Source organism: Mytilus galloprovincialis, chromosome 3 (assembly GCF_965363235.1).
Source record: "Mytilus galloprovincialis chromosome 3, xbMytGall1.hap1.1, whole genome shotgun sequence".
NCBI classification, from domain to species: Eukaryota; Metazoa; Mollusca; class Bivalvia; order Mytilida; family Mytilidae; genus Mytilus; species Mytilus galloprovincialis.
The window spans coordinates 76,852,694-76,867,109 of record NC_134840.1 but is presented as its reverse complement, the minus strand read 5'-3'; the positions used below and the strand labels follow the sequence as shown (position 1 = coordinate 76,867,109).

The 14,416-nt window shown below is 32.3% G+C and overlaps 1 protein-coding gene across 2 annotated transcripts in view; it reads left to right on the top strand.

The window, feature by feature from the left end:
• Window positions 1–14,416, top strand: part of LOC143068987 (cilia- and flagella-associated protein 61-like) — a 50,325-nt gene that overhangs the window by 4,324 nt on the left and 31,585 nt on the right. For both annotated transcript variants that reach the window (XM_076243406.1, XM_076243405.1), the window contains exons 4-15: window positions 206–329; window positions 639–771; window positions 1,198–1,357; window positions 2,417–2,572; window positions 3,088–3,254; window positions 3,598–3,734; window positions 4,412–4,520; window positions 4,932–5,002; window positions 9,333–9,459; window positions 10,632–10,709; window positions 11,629–11,766; window positions 12,565–12,633. In XM_076243406.1, coding sequence (XP_076099521.1) covers window positions 206–329; window positions 639–771; window positions 1,198–1,357; window positions 2,417–2,572; window positions 3,088–3,254; window positions 3,598–3,734; window positions 4,412–4,520; window positions 4,932–5,002; window positions 9,333–9,459; window positions 10,632–10,709; window positions 11,629–11,766; window positions 12,565–12,633 — 1,469 coding nt within the window. The remainder of the gene's footprint in view (window positions 1–205; window positions 330–638; window positions 772–1,197; window positions 1,358–2,416; window positions 2,573–3,087; window positions 3,255–3,597; window positions 3,735–4,411; window positions 4,521–4,931; window positions 5,003–9,332; window positions 9,460–10,631; window positions 10,710–11,628; window positions 11,767–12,564; window positions 12,634–14,416) is intronic.

Below are 14,416 nucleotides of genomic sequence, written 5' to 3'. Positions count from 1 at the left end.
AGGGACTTTATCATGAAAACAGTGAATTACTATTGAAGAACATGCACATGTACATGTAACTCTCTTTTAATTCAATTTAAGAGTCATTGATTTAATTCAACATAGGTAACAATAAATTTAAGAATAGTTATTCAATACTCTTTCAATAGTGAATCTACAATTAATTTGGATGTAATATCATGTTTTCACCTCTATTCTATTGCAGATGCTTCACTTGACGGTGTATTCCAACAGTTACCTAAAAGAGAGGGTGTTAGCAGTACACAAGGAGCACTGTTTGCTTGCTACAGACATAACCATGTTCCTGTTCTACATGTCAGAAAGGCAACGTATGTAGTAGAAATCATGTTGTAGGGGATGATATTTTCATTTCGTAAAAAATTAGTTAGATATTATTGGGTCAGTTTTATTTGTCTTCTATTGTTTTTGTCCTAAACAAGTCTTATTAATTCTAAACACTACCTTTTACAATGTGTGATTGAAATAGAAACAGTCATATAACCATTAATTTAAATTTCACTAAATAGTGTATGTAAAAATCATTTCTGTCAAAACATTTTTTAAACAGATTTCCCTACTTTTTAGATTAATTAATTTTAAACTTTTATATTCTGTGATTTAAATATTGACTTTTACAGAGTTGAAGACCATGATGACCTGACACCCATCTTTAATCGTCATAGTGATATGCTAAAGATGGCTTATGGTGATTTCTTCCTTGCTGAATTGATTGAAGCACAAGATGACCATATGCAATGTTTAGTAGCAGAGGTATTAAAAAAATAATTTTTGTTTCATATTTAAACAGTACCATTCCAGTGAATGTTATAATCAAATTGATATATATTTGTTAGAAATGGTTAATGGGAATTTTTATTAATATTCTCAGGCTGATTGTAAAGCAGACATCATAAAATTATTATTACAGATTGTAAAATCTTGCTCTTCTCTTGGAAAGAAATAACAAAATTTGCTTCAATTCAAACTTTTTAAAAAATATTTTGATTTTGTTAAAAATTATTATGTCAAATGTGTTTTCTGCTCTTTCTGTTAGCACAAAAGGGAATATTTATAATAAAATTTACATTCCAAAGATTTTTGTGAAAGACATAGAAAATTATCAGAACCTGTACAATGTGAAGCTAAGTAAGTAGGTTTTCTGGTATAGAAAAGCTCATACAAATGTATTTTTGACAGGTTGAAGGAACAGCAGTTGGATTCATGAGTATAAGCAATGATGTCAACACAGATATGTTAAATGAATGTTTTGAGTTAGGATCTTTCCATGGTTTGAAGAAACCACATCAAGATGATGATCTGGTTCCACCAAAAACCCCAACACCAAGTCCACCTCCAGGTTTGTGTTAAAATGAATATTATTGCTATTTATGAAAATCCTTTTATCGTACTGATAATTTCCTTTCTCAGCGCAGTAGATCTAGATTGATATGAAAATATTGCTAGAAACTAAGGGCCCAATGCTGTTGTCAATGAAAGTAACAACGCCATGATAGTTAAAATAGCAATTGGTCATCACAACTCAAACTGAAATTAATATAATGTATCTGCAACAAGAAAACTTACTGTACACAAACTATTATTTTTAAGATATATTTAATTTCAGAACTTTTGGAAGTAGAAAAATAGTGCCAATTTTAATCATCCCTAATGTGTCAAACTTAAGCCACTGCTTGTATATTTACACCAAAGAGTTAGAAAATTGCTAGAATAAATCACTGTGAACTAACCAAAGTAATGGGCTATTCACAAAAAGTATCCTAAAAATTAGTGTGTTTGTCTACAGCATTTAAGAGGACAGATATAATTATTTTCAATTTGTTTAGAAAGGAGTATCTATTTCTATCTAAGTGTCTATTTCAATTTATTTAATTATTTTTTGTGACAGATTTTAACTAATTAAGTCATTCAAAAACCCTCCAATTCAAGCTAAAATATGAAAAATCTATCAAATATGCAAAAAATCGTCACTTTTCAGATGGTTTTTGTCAAAAATGAATGGCCGCATCCGTGTTCATCCTCAACCTTTATATATGTTATGTATTATCATCAAATGCAACTTACATTTCAATATAATGAATGAACACGAATGCGGCCACTTCCATTTGAGACGGAAACCGTCTAAAATTTAACTAAAATGCTAAAATTGTGAAGATTTTAGTAATTTAGCATGACTTAATGATGTTAGTACCCGATATATGTGCATTGTATTGTCAAAAACAGCCCATATTTGTGTAGCAGAAAAATTCTACTTTCCAATAAATATCTTAAAGATTACATTTTCACAATTTTGCAAAACTGCTATATTTTGGGACAATAGGGTCTTACTGAACCTACTCCTTCATATGATCATCTCATTGTCTCATGTTTAACTTTTATGTATTTATTTTCATTGTAGAACTTGCAGAAGAAAGACCTGCATCTAAAGCATCCTCTACAAAGTCAGCAGGGTCAGCTAAAGAAGCACCTGTGAATGGTGCTCCTTCAGAACCAACAGATGCAGGCACGGAAAAGAAGTCAGCTAGTAGACAGTCAAGTAAACAGAGTTCAAGAGGTAAGTTATTTTTGCCTTTTACAACTTATTTGCTCACCTGGTGTTAAGGGTAACATGAGCTATTGTAATCATGTTTTAATTCCAATTATTTTAGCCTTTTACAACTTTTTTGCTCACCTGGTGTGAAGGATCACATGACTTATTGTAATCATTTGTTTTCCATTGTAGCAGTGACAATAATTGTCTTAATGCATAAACATTTTCACAAAATCAAACTATGGAACAAGGGCAGGCTTGGCAGCTATTTATATTGTCTTTACCAAACTTTTAAAATTAAAGAAAAACAAGGGCTGCTCAAGGTAACCAGAAACGTTAGATCTAAGGATGAAATTTCTGTCTGTAAGAATAAACACATGCTTTTATTCGAAGTAAAGATGTAAAAAGTTATTGAAGAAAAGTTTTAATGGAATTTTTCCTGATGTAATATATGCTGTTAATTTCAAAGTTACATCTATATTTTGATGTTGTGAGATCAACATGAACCATTGGGTTTTATATGTTTTATGTGTTTCTAGCCACAAGTCCAACAAGTGAACTAAAGGTAGAGAAGAAATTAAGTGATGCTCACATGAGGGAAAGTTCTACCTCTTTACTTAGTGAGGGACAAGGAGAGGACATAGCTAAAGAAGCAGAGAGGGTACAATCGGGGCAGTCTAGTAGAAAAAGTTCAGTCAAGGAAGAAGTAAGATTTAAATATTAATATTTAGACAATTAATTTTTATTAGATTGAAAATTTTGAAGATTTTTTTTTAGAAATTATTGTTTTGATGGATATTTGATATAAAAAAAGGATAGTAAGAATGTGATATTTTTCAAACAAAGGACATATATATTTATTTTGTATTTATTGCCTAAAACTTACAGTTGTTATACTGTTTTCTTAACCTGTCTGTCCATTTATAAATTTTTGCCTTTCTGTGTGTACAGCGGTTGATGGGGCAGATATGAGGTAATTATCTTTTTCTTATAGTTTTTTTTTTATTTGAAAATATGAATTTGTAAAATAGAAATAATATATTTTTCAGGTAATATCTCGTCTTGGAACACCCAAACCCATTACACCAATGACACAGTTGCCTAAAAGATTTGTTCCCATATATAAAGGAGCTCAGAATGCTTTTAGTATCCAGCTCTTCTGTATTGATGAAAGATATGAAATGAGGTTTGTAATACTTATAAAAAATTGACATATATATGTTTAAAATTCTATTTTGCAAATACTATTGATACATTTATTCTCATGGATTGAGGTAAACTGTTTTAAGGAATGACTGTAACATTTTTTCTGTCTATGAAGAAATAACAAAAAAATTTGGTGCACACTGAATAACGCGCGTAGCGGGTTATTTAACAGTGTGCACCACATTTTTTATGTTATTTCGAATAGACAGAAAAAATATTACAGTCATTTCTTATAATTTAATTCTAAATTCCATTTTAAACCATAGAAAACCATGAAAAAACGTTGATGACATCACGATCACATGACTAAATTATGTCTATGGGCTCATAACAAAATAACGTCAGCCAATCAGAAGACGCGTTACATCCAAAATTAAATTATTCGTGGATGTTTTGTTTTGTGGTTTTTCACTAAATCAGAATAAGAGCCTATAAATTTTGTTATTTGATAAACATTTGAATTAGCAGTTCAGTTCTTAACAAAATTAAGAAAATTAATAGCAAACAAATAATAACGAATCCATAGTAATATTTTTATTTACTTGAAAAGCTAAAAAGCAAACAAAAAATGTGTATCTGTATGGTAGATATAGAAATTTGTCATAACTTCTGTTTTGTTGCACATTCTAGTTCAAAATTTTAATGTCTTTTTTCTAGGTCATCAGACTTTCTATCATCGGCCTTTGAGTTGTTTCCACAATATGATTTCTGTGTCATTACAGTCCCTCATCTTGTACCAGAATTCCCATTGATTCAGGGATTTGTGGTAGGTTTATATATAAATGATAATTTTAGAAAACAAAATTTTTATGCACAAGGTATTCCACTATTTGAGAACTCTCTGAAAATACAGTTTTGAATTTATATTATTTACTGTCATATTGATGTAAAACCCAAATCTTGTATAATTCAGCATTTGAGAAATCTTTATATAAATATCAGACTTTATGTGATCTTGCTTTATGAGCTGATTAAATTATGTTAATCACACACTGCTAGTACATAATAGATTTATGTTTAACTCCACTAAAAAAAAAGCTCTATGGTAAGAAATGTTAAATTTCACCCTGATATGTAAAGTAAAATCAAACAGCGAGTTTATAAATGCATCAGGAGTATAACAATATTATTTTTTACGATTTTCCATAAAACTCTGTATGGTTTATTTTTTCTTCAGAGAATCACACCAAGATCTCCAAGCACACTGCCACAAGAATTGTATGTGTTCCATAGATCAGGACTTCTCAAGTAGGTATTGGTGGTTGTTGTTAAGTTACAATGGCTTCTTCTTCAATTTAGGGCTGTGTTTAGATATATGCACCAGGCAACTGATGGTTGATCATAGGTACACCTATAAGTAACCATAGACCACCTTATGTGTATATCCAAACAGCAGTTAAATAAAAAGTGTTTAAAGGGAAGTCTGTTTGAACCTAACAACTATTGTGTTCATATAAAGGCCATTACAAATTAACTTTAGTATTTTCAGCTCACCTGTCCCGAAGGGCCAAGTGAGCTTTTCCCATCTCTTGGCGTCCGCCGTCGTCGTCCGTCGTCGTTAACTTTTTAAAAAAATCTTCTCCTCTGAAACTGCTAGGCCAAATTAAATCAAACTTGGCCACAACCATTATTAGGGTATCTAGTTTTAAAAATGTGTCCGGTGACCCGGCCAACCAACCAAGATGGCCGCCATGGCTAAAAAAAGATCATAGGGGTAAAATTCAGTTTTTGGCTTATATCTCAAAAACCAAAGTATTTAGAGCAAATCTGACATGAAGTATTATTGTTTATCAGTCTGCCCCGAAATTTTGAGATGAATTGGACAACCTGTTGTTGGGATGCTGCCCCTGAATTGGTAATTTTAACGAAATTTTGCTGTTTTTGGTTATTATCTTGAATATTATTACAGATAGAGATAATCTGTAAACAGCAATAATGTTCAGCAAAGTAAGATTTACAAATAAGTCAAACATGACCAAAATGGTCAGTTGACCCCTTAAGGAGTTATTGCCCTTTATAGTCAATTTTTAACCATTCTTCGTAAATCTTGGTAATCTTTTACAAAAATCTTCTCCTCTGAAACTGCTGGGCCAAATTAAACAAAACTTGGCCATAATCATCATTAGGGTATATAGTTTTAAAAATGTGTCCGGTGACCCGGCATACCAACCAAGATGGCTGCCATGGCTAAAAATAGAACATAGGGATAAAATGCAGTTTTTGGCTTATATCTCAAAAACCAAAGCATTTAGAGCAAATCTGACATTGGGGTATTTGTTAATCAGGTCAAGATCTACAAAATGATGTATCTGCCCTGCATTTCTCAGATGAATCAGACAACTCGTTGTTAGGTTGCTGCCCCTAAATTGGTAATTTTAAGGAAATTTTGCTGTTTTTGGTTATTATCTTATATATTATTATAGACAGAGATAAACAGTTTTTCATAATTTTCATAAAATTTGTAAATTTTTACAAACATTTTCCATTGTAACTACTGGGCCAAGTTCATTATAGATAGAGATAATTGTAAGCAGCAAGAATGTTCAGTAAAGTAAGATCTACAAACACATCACCATCACCAAAACACAATTTTGTCATGAATCCATCTGTGTCCTTTGTTTGATATTCACATAGACCAAGGTGAGCGACACGTTGGTTATTATCTTGAATATTATAATAGATAGAGATAAACTGTAAACAGCAATAATGTTCAGCAAAGTAAGATCTACAAATAAGTCAAATGACCAAAATTGTCAGTTTACCCCTTAAGGAGTTATTGCCCTTTATAGTCATTTTTGTCGAGCCTGCAACTTTTGTTGCAGAAAGCTCGACATAGGGATAGTGATCCGGCGGCGGCTACGGCGGCTACGGCGGCGGCGTTAGCTAACTTCTTAAAAGGTTTATATTTTAGAAGGTGAAAGACCTGGATGCTTCATACTTTGTATATAGATGCCTCATGTTACGAAGTTTCCGTCAGTCACATGTCCAATGTCCTTGACCTCATTTTCATGGTTCAGTGACCACTTGAAAAAAAAGTTCAGAATTTTTGTAATGTTGAATTCTCTTTTATTATAAGTAATAGGATAACTATATTTGGTATGTGCGTACCTTGCAAGGTCCTCATGCCCGTCAGACAGTTTTCACTTGACCTCGACCTCATTTCATGGATCAGTGAACAAGGTTAAGTTTTGGTGGTCAAGTCCATATCTCAGAAACTATAAGCAATAGGGCTAGTATATTTGGTGTATGGAAGGACTGGAAGGTGTACATGTCCAACTGGCAGGTGTCATCTGACCTTGACCTCATTTTCATGGTTCAGTGGTTATAGTTAAGTTTTTGTGTTTTGGTCTGTTTTTCTCATACTTTATGCAATAGGTCTACTATATTTGTTGTATGGAATGATTGTAAGGTGTACATGTCTAGCGGGCAGATGTCATCTGACCTTGACCTCATTTTCATGGTTCAGTGGTCAAAGTTAAGTTTTTAAGTTTTGGTCTTTTTATGTAATTTTATATGCCAAAGGTCAGCTATATTTGGTGTATGGAAATATATTATGATCTATATGTCAGTCCCGCAGATTTATTTGACCATGACCTCAATTGCACGGTTCATTGCACAGTGTTAAGTTTTTGTGTTTTGGTCTATTTTTCTTAAACTATAATAAGTAATAGGTCAACTATATTTGTTGTATGGAAGCTTTGTTAGCTGTACATGTCTGCCTGGCATGGTTCATCTGACCTTGACCTCATTTTCATGGTTCATTGGTCTTTGTTTAGCTACTTGGTTAATGTTAAGTTTATGTGACAGTTGTAATAAAGCTTAATACTTAGGACTATCAACATAATATCAATGATTAGTAAAGAAGGCGAGACATTTCAGTGTGTGCACTCTTGTTTAACAATTTTCATAAATTTTTGTAAATTTTTAGAATATATTTTCCACTGTAATTACTGGGCCAAGTTCATTATAGATAGAGATAATTGTAGCAACAAGAATGTACAGTAAAGTAAGATCTACAAACAAATCACGATCACCAAAACACAATTTCCTCATGAATTTATCTGTGTCCATTGTTTAATATGCACCAAGGTGAGCGACACAGGCTCTGTGACACAGCCTCTAGTTCTACTCACTAGTGTTTCAAATTCCTTGATGGAAATTTATAAATGAAATTATTTGAAGTTATTTACACCTCTTTTCAAATTTTTTGTTCCCTTATTTTTTTGTCGAGCCTGCAACTTTTGTTGCAGAAAGCTCGACATAGGGATAGTGATCCGGCGGCGGCGGTGTTAGCTAACTTCTTAAAAGCTTTATATTTTAGAAGGTGGAAGACCTGGATGCTTCATACTTTGTATATAGATGCCTCATGTTACAAAGTTTCCGTCAGTCACATGTCCAATGTCCTTGACCTCATTTTCATGGTTCAGTGAACACTTAAAAAAAAAGTTCAGATTTTTTGTAATGTTGAATTCTCTGTTATTATAAGTAATAGGATAACTATATTTGATATGTGCGTACCTTGAAAGGTCCTCATGTCTGTCAGACAGTTTTCACTTGACCTCGACCACATTTCATGGATCAGTGAACAAGGTTAAGTTTTGGTGGTCAAGTCCATATCTCAGATACTACAAGCAATAGGGCTAGTATATTCGGTGTATGGAAGGACTGTAAGGTGTACAAGTCCAACTGGCAGGTGTCATCTGACCTTGACCTCATTTTCATGGTTCAGTGGTTATAGTTAAATTTTTGTGTTTTGGTCTGTTTTTCTCATACTATATGCAATAGGTCTACTATATTTGTTGTATGGAATGATTGTAAGGTGTACCTATCTAGCGGGCAGATGTCATGTGACCTTGACCTCATTTTCATGGTTCAGTGGTCAAAGTTAAGTTTTTTTTGAGTTTTGGTCTTTTTATCTAATACTATATGCTATAGGTCATCTATATTTGGTGTATGGAAATATTTTATGATCTTTATGTCAGTCGCGCAGGTTTTATTTGACCGTGACCTCATTTTCACGGTTCATTGCACAGTGTTAAGTTTTTGTGTTTTGGTCTATTTTTCTTAAACTATAAGTAATAGGTCAACTATATATGTTGTATAGAAGCATTGTTAGCTGTACATGTCTGCCTGGCATGGTTCATCTGACCTTGACCTCATTTTCAAGGTTCATTGGTCTTTGTTTAGTTATCTTGGACTTGGTTAATGTTAAGTTTATGTTACAGTTGTATTAAAGCTTAGCTTTATACTTAGGACTATCAACATAATATCAATGATTAGTATAGAAGGCGAGACATTTCAGCGTGTGCACTCTTGTTTTTAGATGAAAGGATTCAAAAAACAAAAAGTCATTAATCACTTCCAAAAAATCCTAAATGGTCATTTTCTGAAAATAATTTAATTTGCTAATAAGTTTTTTATGTTTGTCGATTGCTTTTAAAGATAGATGCATGAAAGTAGAAACACCAACTCATTTCCCCAAAAACACTAAGAAAAGATTTAATGATAATGACTATATAACCTGCGATACAATACTTTTCATTGAAAAATGATTTTAACGATAATTTAATGTCTTTAGAGATTTCCATGTGCGTCCAGTCTGTTCTAAAGATCTAAAAGGCATAGAGGAACTGGTTAAGACTATTAACTTTAATGAAAATCTCATCAAAGATATCCAGCAGTTCAACAAAGCTAGAAGAGACGAGGTCAGTTCTTTATATTTGAGGGAGTAACTATTTTACCGGAGAAGATGTAAAATTGTTTGATGAACATACTTTCATCAATGCTGCCTTCCACAATTATGTAATTTGATAAAGAAATCAATTTTTTAACAGTTTTAATAAAAAATTGATTTTTTAATTAAAGAGTGTCTTGTTTCAAGATTAAGTTTATCGTAATCTAAAACCTTTTGAAGTCATAATTAATAGTAGTCTCATTAATTTCTTTGGTGTATACTTAATTGTTTTAATGAATTATTTTCAGTTGCTGACGGGTGTTATCAAAGATTGTTTTTCTTCTGAAGATACCAATATGAAAATGTCATTAACCTATTAACCTATTTTTATCGAAGTTACCAACTCTGTTTAATTTGATAGTACCTTACAGAAATGATTTCAAATACTTTAAAGCTGATAAACTTAAAACAGTTGATGTAAAACAGCTTATAAGTATGATTTTTATATAAGAGATACCTAAGTTGAGCAGTTTTAACGGCTTGACTTAAAAAAAAAAAGCATTTAAAATTTAGATGCAAATACAAAAGAGATGGATGTTAATTTTGACATTAATGTCTTGTCTTTCTAATGGTTTCATCTTATCAGGGTCAGGGTTGGATCCAGTCATTTTAAAAAGGGAGGTTCACAACCCTGGATAAAGCGGGGGGGTTCTAACTATATGTCCTCATTCAAATGCATTGATCAGCCGAAAAAAAGGGGGGTTCCAACCCCCAGAACCCCCCTCTGGATCCGCCACTGAGGGTCAAGTCAATACTGATGTTTAATTCACCTTACATTTGAATAATAATTATAACTAGTTTTCATGCCCTGTTCAAATGACTTTTTCATAGTTCACAATTTTAGTGCAGATAGGTTGGTCTGATGAAAGAGATATTTCAGATTTTATAATATAATATCAAAGTTTGTCTCTATGCTTTACTATTGTTCAAATTACACTTCTTTTTTCCATGGATTCAAATGGTTGACAACGGAATAGAAATATGACATTCCATGGCCTTACCCTATTTGGAAGTCAAACCTTTGTTAAATTGGGGCTTCCGTTCAGCTGTGTATAATGTAGAAATTGCATAATTTTCTATTGTTCAGTAAGATATCTTTCAACCATTTTATATGTTCATTTGAAACGGAAAATTTATTTTCAGGATGGAACAGAAATTAAAGCTTTTGTAGCTCAGTGTCAAGACCAGATAGTTGGAGTGGCAGTTATAAGAAGAGAAGAGGTATAATGTTTACAGAAAATAAACAAGAAGAGAGTGATAGTTGGTAGAATGATCTCATAATAAACATTTTATTGGTTGTGTGATTTCAAATAATTTAGAGGTCAAATTTTGAGATTTCCAATTTGGACCGTGTGGACTTTGGCTGATGCCATATATAAAACTCTCAATCCTTGTGTTCATTTGTCAGTTCACTCTATACTATGTTGTTAAGGTGATACCCAACAATAAAATTAATTTGGCTCGTTTAATTTTTATAAAATTTTGACAAAGTATTTAGTTTGACCCTTTGACAAAAGTTTAAAATTTTTTAAAAATTTGAACCAAAGTTTATCAGAAAAATTACACTGGTTATATAGCAGTTTGACAAATAGGTATTTTGATCAATTAGAAGCTTAATATTCTCTTAACAAAACAACCTAATTAAAATGTTTAGCTGATTTTACAGAGTTATCTCCCTGTAGTGTTAGGTAACACCTTAAATAGCTTAAGTTTTCTGAAAACAGAGTAAAAGTTTGAAGTACAGAAATATTAGATATTTTTTGTCATTTAATTTCCTGTTTACACTTTGTATAGATGTATGATTATTGAAACTAGATAGGTTTCAAGTAACTTTACAAGGCTGATAAAGATAGAAAATTAAATGAATAGTTCTCAATTATAAGAATTCTCTTGTCATGAACTTTAAAACAGTGAAAGATGTTATAGAATAAATATCTGATAAAATATAAATGCGCGATGATCATTTGTATTAAATCTGCCAAGATTCTAAAACTAATAGTATTACTGATGTAGATATGTGGTATGAGTGCCAATGAGACAACTCTCTATCCAAGGCACAACATAAAAAGTGTACACATTTGTGTATGACAAATGTATTAGATGTTAAGAAATATGTTCATTCCTTTTTCACTTTTTTCAGAACATAGAATACATCAGATCACATTACAACATTGAAGACTTTATATACTATAATCATCATAAAAGAGAAGAACATGGACATCTTCACCATTTTGCTTTAAATCCTGTTTTTACTCACATGTCCAAAATGTTTATAAAGGTTGGTATATTTAGCTAATATCCTTTTTTTTCTGTTCAAAATACACAATAGTTTCATATGTGTGTTCAATTTAAAATCTTAATTTACTAAGATTGTCAATTTTTGGACCAAAGATTGTTGGCTCTTTTCGGACACTCCGGCTTCCTCCACCAATCAAATCAGACAGCCATTAAATAGCAAATAGTGCCTAACATGGTGATAAACACATGTATATCAATCATTCATTTTATCAAGTTTGAAAAGTTATAGCTTTTAAAGCAATTTTGATTTCTTCTTATCAAAAGTGTACTATTTCTGGCATCAGAAGCATCATAATTGTCAAAGTTTGGGATTTAGGTAAATCAAGTTCGGAATTATAATTGTTTGTTTTAATATCATGCTTTTTCAAATATACTGTGGATTCATTTATTTTCGTTGGTACCAATTTTCATGGATTGCATAAAAACTGTTTTTACGTGGATATGTGATTTGACAAAGTCTTCATACAGCCTAATAGAAAATATGTAGTTCGTTGAACATCTAAATTCGTGGTTAACCTCTACCGACGAAAATTGATATCCAAGAATAATAATGAATCCACAGTATGTTACAAAGTATGGGTCTACAGATTTTTCAAAATTGTCCGATTATGTATAGATTATAATGGAGAACAATTTTGAGTAAAGGAAAGAGAACTAGATTACAGAATTTTAAGATTTAAGTAATATGAGAAGATTATCCTGATATGCATGTAGTAATTGCCACTGGACATTGAAGACTAATTCATGATATTAACTTGATATTTCTCTATTTATAAAGGAAATTTTAAGACAAGGAAAGAAGACGAGTTTATATTTCCCACTGTATCCAGCATACACAAACAAGGAGGTAAGGAATATTTATATGATTAAGAATGGTCTGGTTAACTTTTTTATAAAATTTTATAGTTGCATACAACATTGAAAATATATGAGAAGAGTGTGAAGGGAAAACGGTACTATTTATTCTGCCATAGGCGACAATATTAACATTTTCTTAATTTACCACTTTTTAAGATAAAAACCTGGATAAAACAGTTATATGTTGTGTTAGTACTTTATTATTCTGTTTTAAAAATTAAAGCCAAATAGTTAATGACCAACTTCCAACGGAGCTTGTTTATGTTATCCATGCCCACCGTCATTTTGCACCAAATTTATGAAATTTTACAAGTCTTTTAGAATAATTCTCTAGAAAATATTTCAATAGGTTTCAAAATTTATATTGTAAATATACACACTGCAGTTATTCATAGATAAATAAAAAATATATTGTACCCTTACATCCAATCACAGCTCTCCTAATTTGACTTCCTTCACCTGCCTTGGGTACACAAAAGGCCAACCTAATGCTGGGAAAATTTAATACTACCGTTTGAATAGTGGATACTGCATGTCAACATTTTTAGCTCACCTGACCTGAAAGGTCAAGTGAGCTTTTCTCATCACTTGGCATCAATCGTCTGTAAACTTTTAAAAAAATCTTCTCCTCTGAAACTCCTGGGCCAAATTTAACCAAACTTGGCCACGATCATTATTGGGGTATCTATTTTAAAAAAATGTGTGGCGTGACCCTGCCAACCAAACAAGATGGCCACCATGGCTAAAAATAGAACATGGGGTGTAAAATGTAGATTTTTGGCTTATAACTCTGAACCCAAAGCATTTAGAGCAAATCTGATATGAGGTTAAATTGTCTATTAGGTCAAGATCTAACTGTTCTGAAATTTTCAGACAAATCGGAAAACCCGTTGTTGGGATGCTGCCCCCAAATTAGTAATGTTAAGGAAATTTTTCAGTTTTTGTCGAGCCTGCAACTTTTGTTGCAGAAAGCTCGACATAGGGATAGTGATCCGGCGGCGGCGGCGGTGTTAGCTAACTTCTTAAAAGCTTTATATTTTAGAAGGTGGAAGACCTGGATGCTTCATACTTTGTATATAGATGCCTCATGTTACGAAGTTTCCGTCAGTCACATGTCCAATGTCCTTGACCTCATTTTCATGGTTCAGTGACCACTTGAAAAAAAAGTTCAGATTTTTTGTAATGTTGAATTCTCTCTTATTATAAGTAATAGGATAACTATATTTGATATGTGCGTACCTTGAAAGGTCCTCATGTCTGTCAGACAGTTTTCACTTGACCTCGACCTCATTTCATGGATCAGTGAACAAGGTTAAGTTTTGGTGGTCAAGTCCATATCTCAGATACTACAAGCAATAGGGCTAGTATATTCGGTGTATGGAAGGACTGTAAGGTGTACATGTCCAACTGGCAGGTGTCATCTGACCTCGACCTCATTTTCATGGTTCAGTGGTTATAGTTAAATTTTTGTGTTTTGGTCTGTTTTTCTCATACTATATGCAATAGGTCTACTATATTTGTTGTATGGAATGATTGTAAGGTGTACCTATCTAGCGGGCAGATGTCATGTGACCTTGACCTCATTTTCATGGTTCAGTGGTCAAAGTTAAGTTTTTGAGTTTTGGTCTTTTTATCTAATACTATATGCCATAGGTCATCTATATTTGGTGTATGGAAATATTTTATGATCTTTATGTCAGTCGTGCAGGTTTTATTTGACCGTGACCTCATTTTCACGGTTCATTGCACAGTGTTAAGTTTCTGTGTTTTGG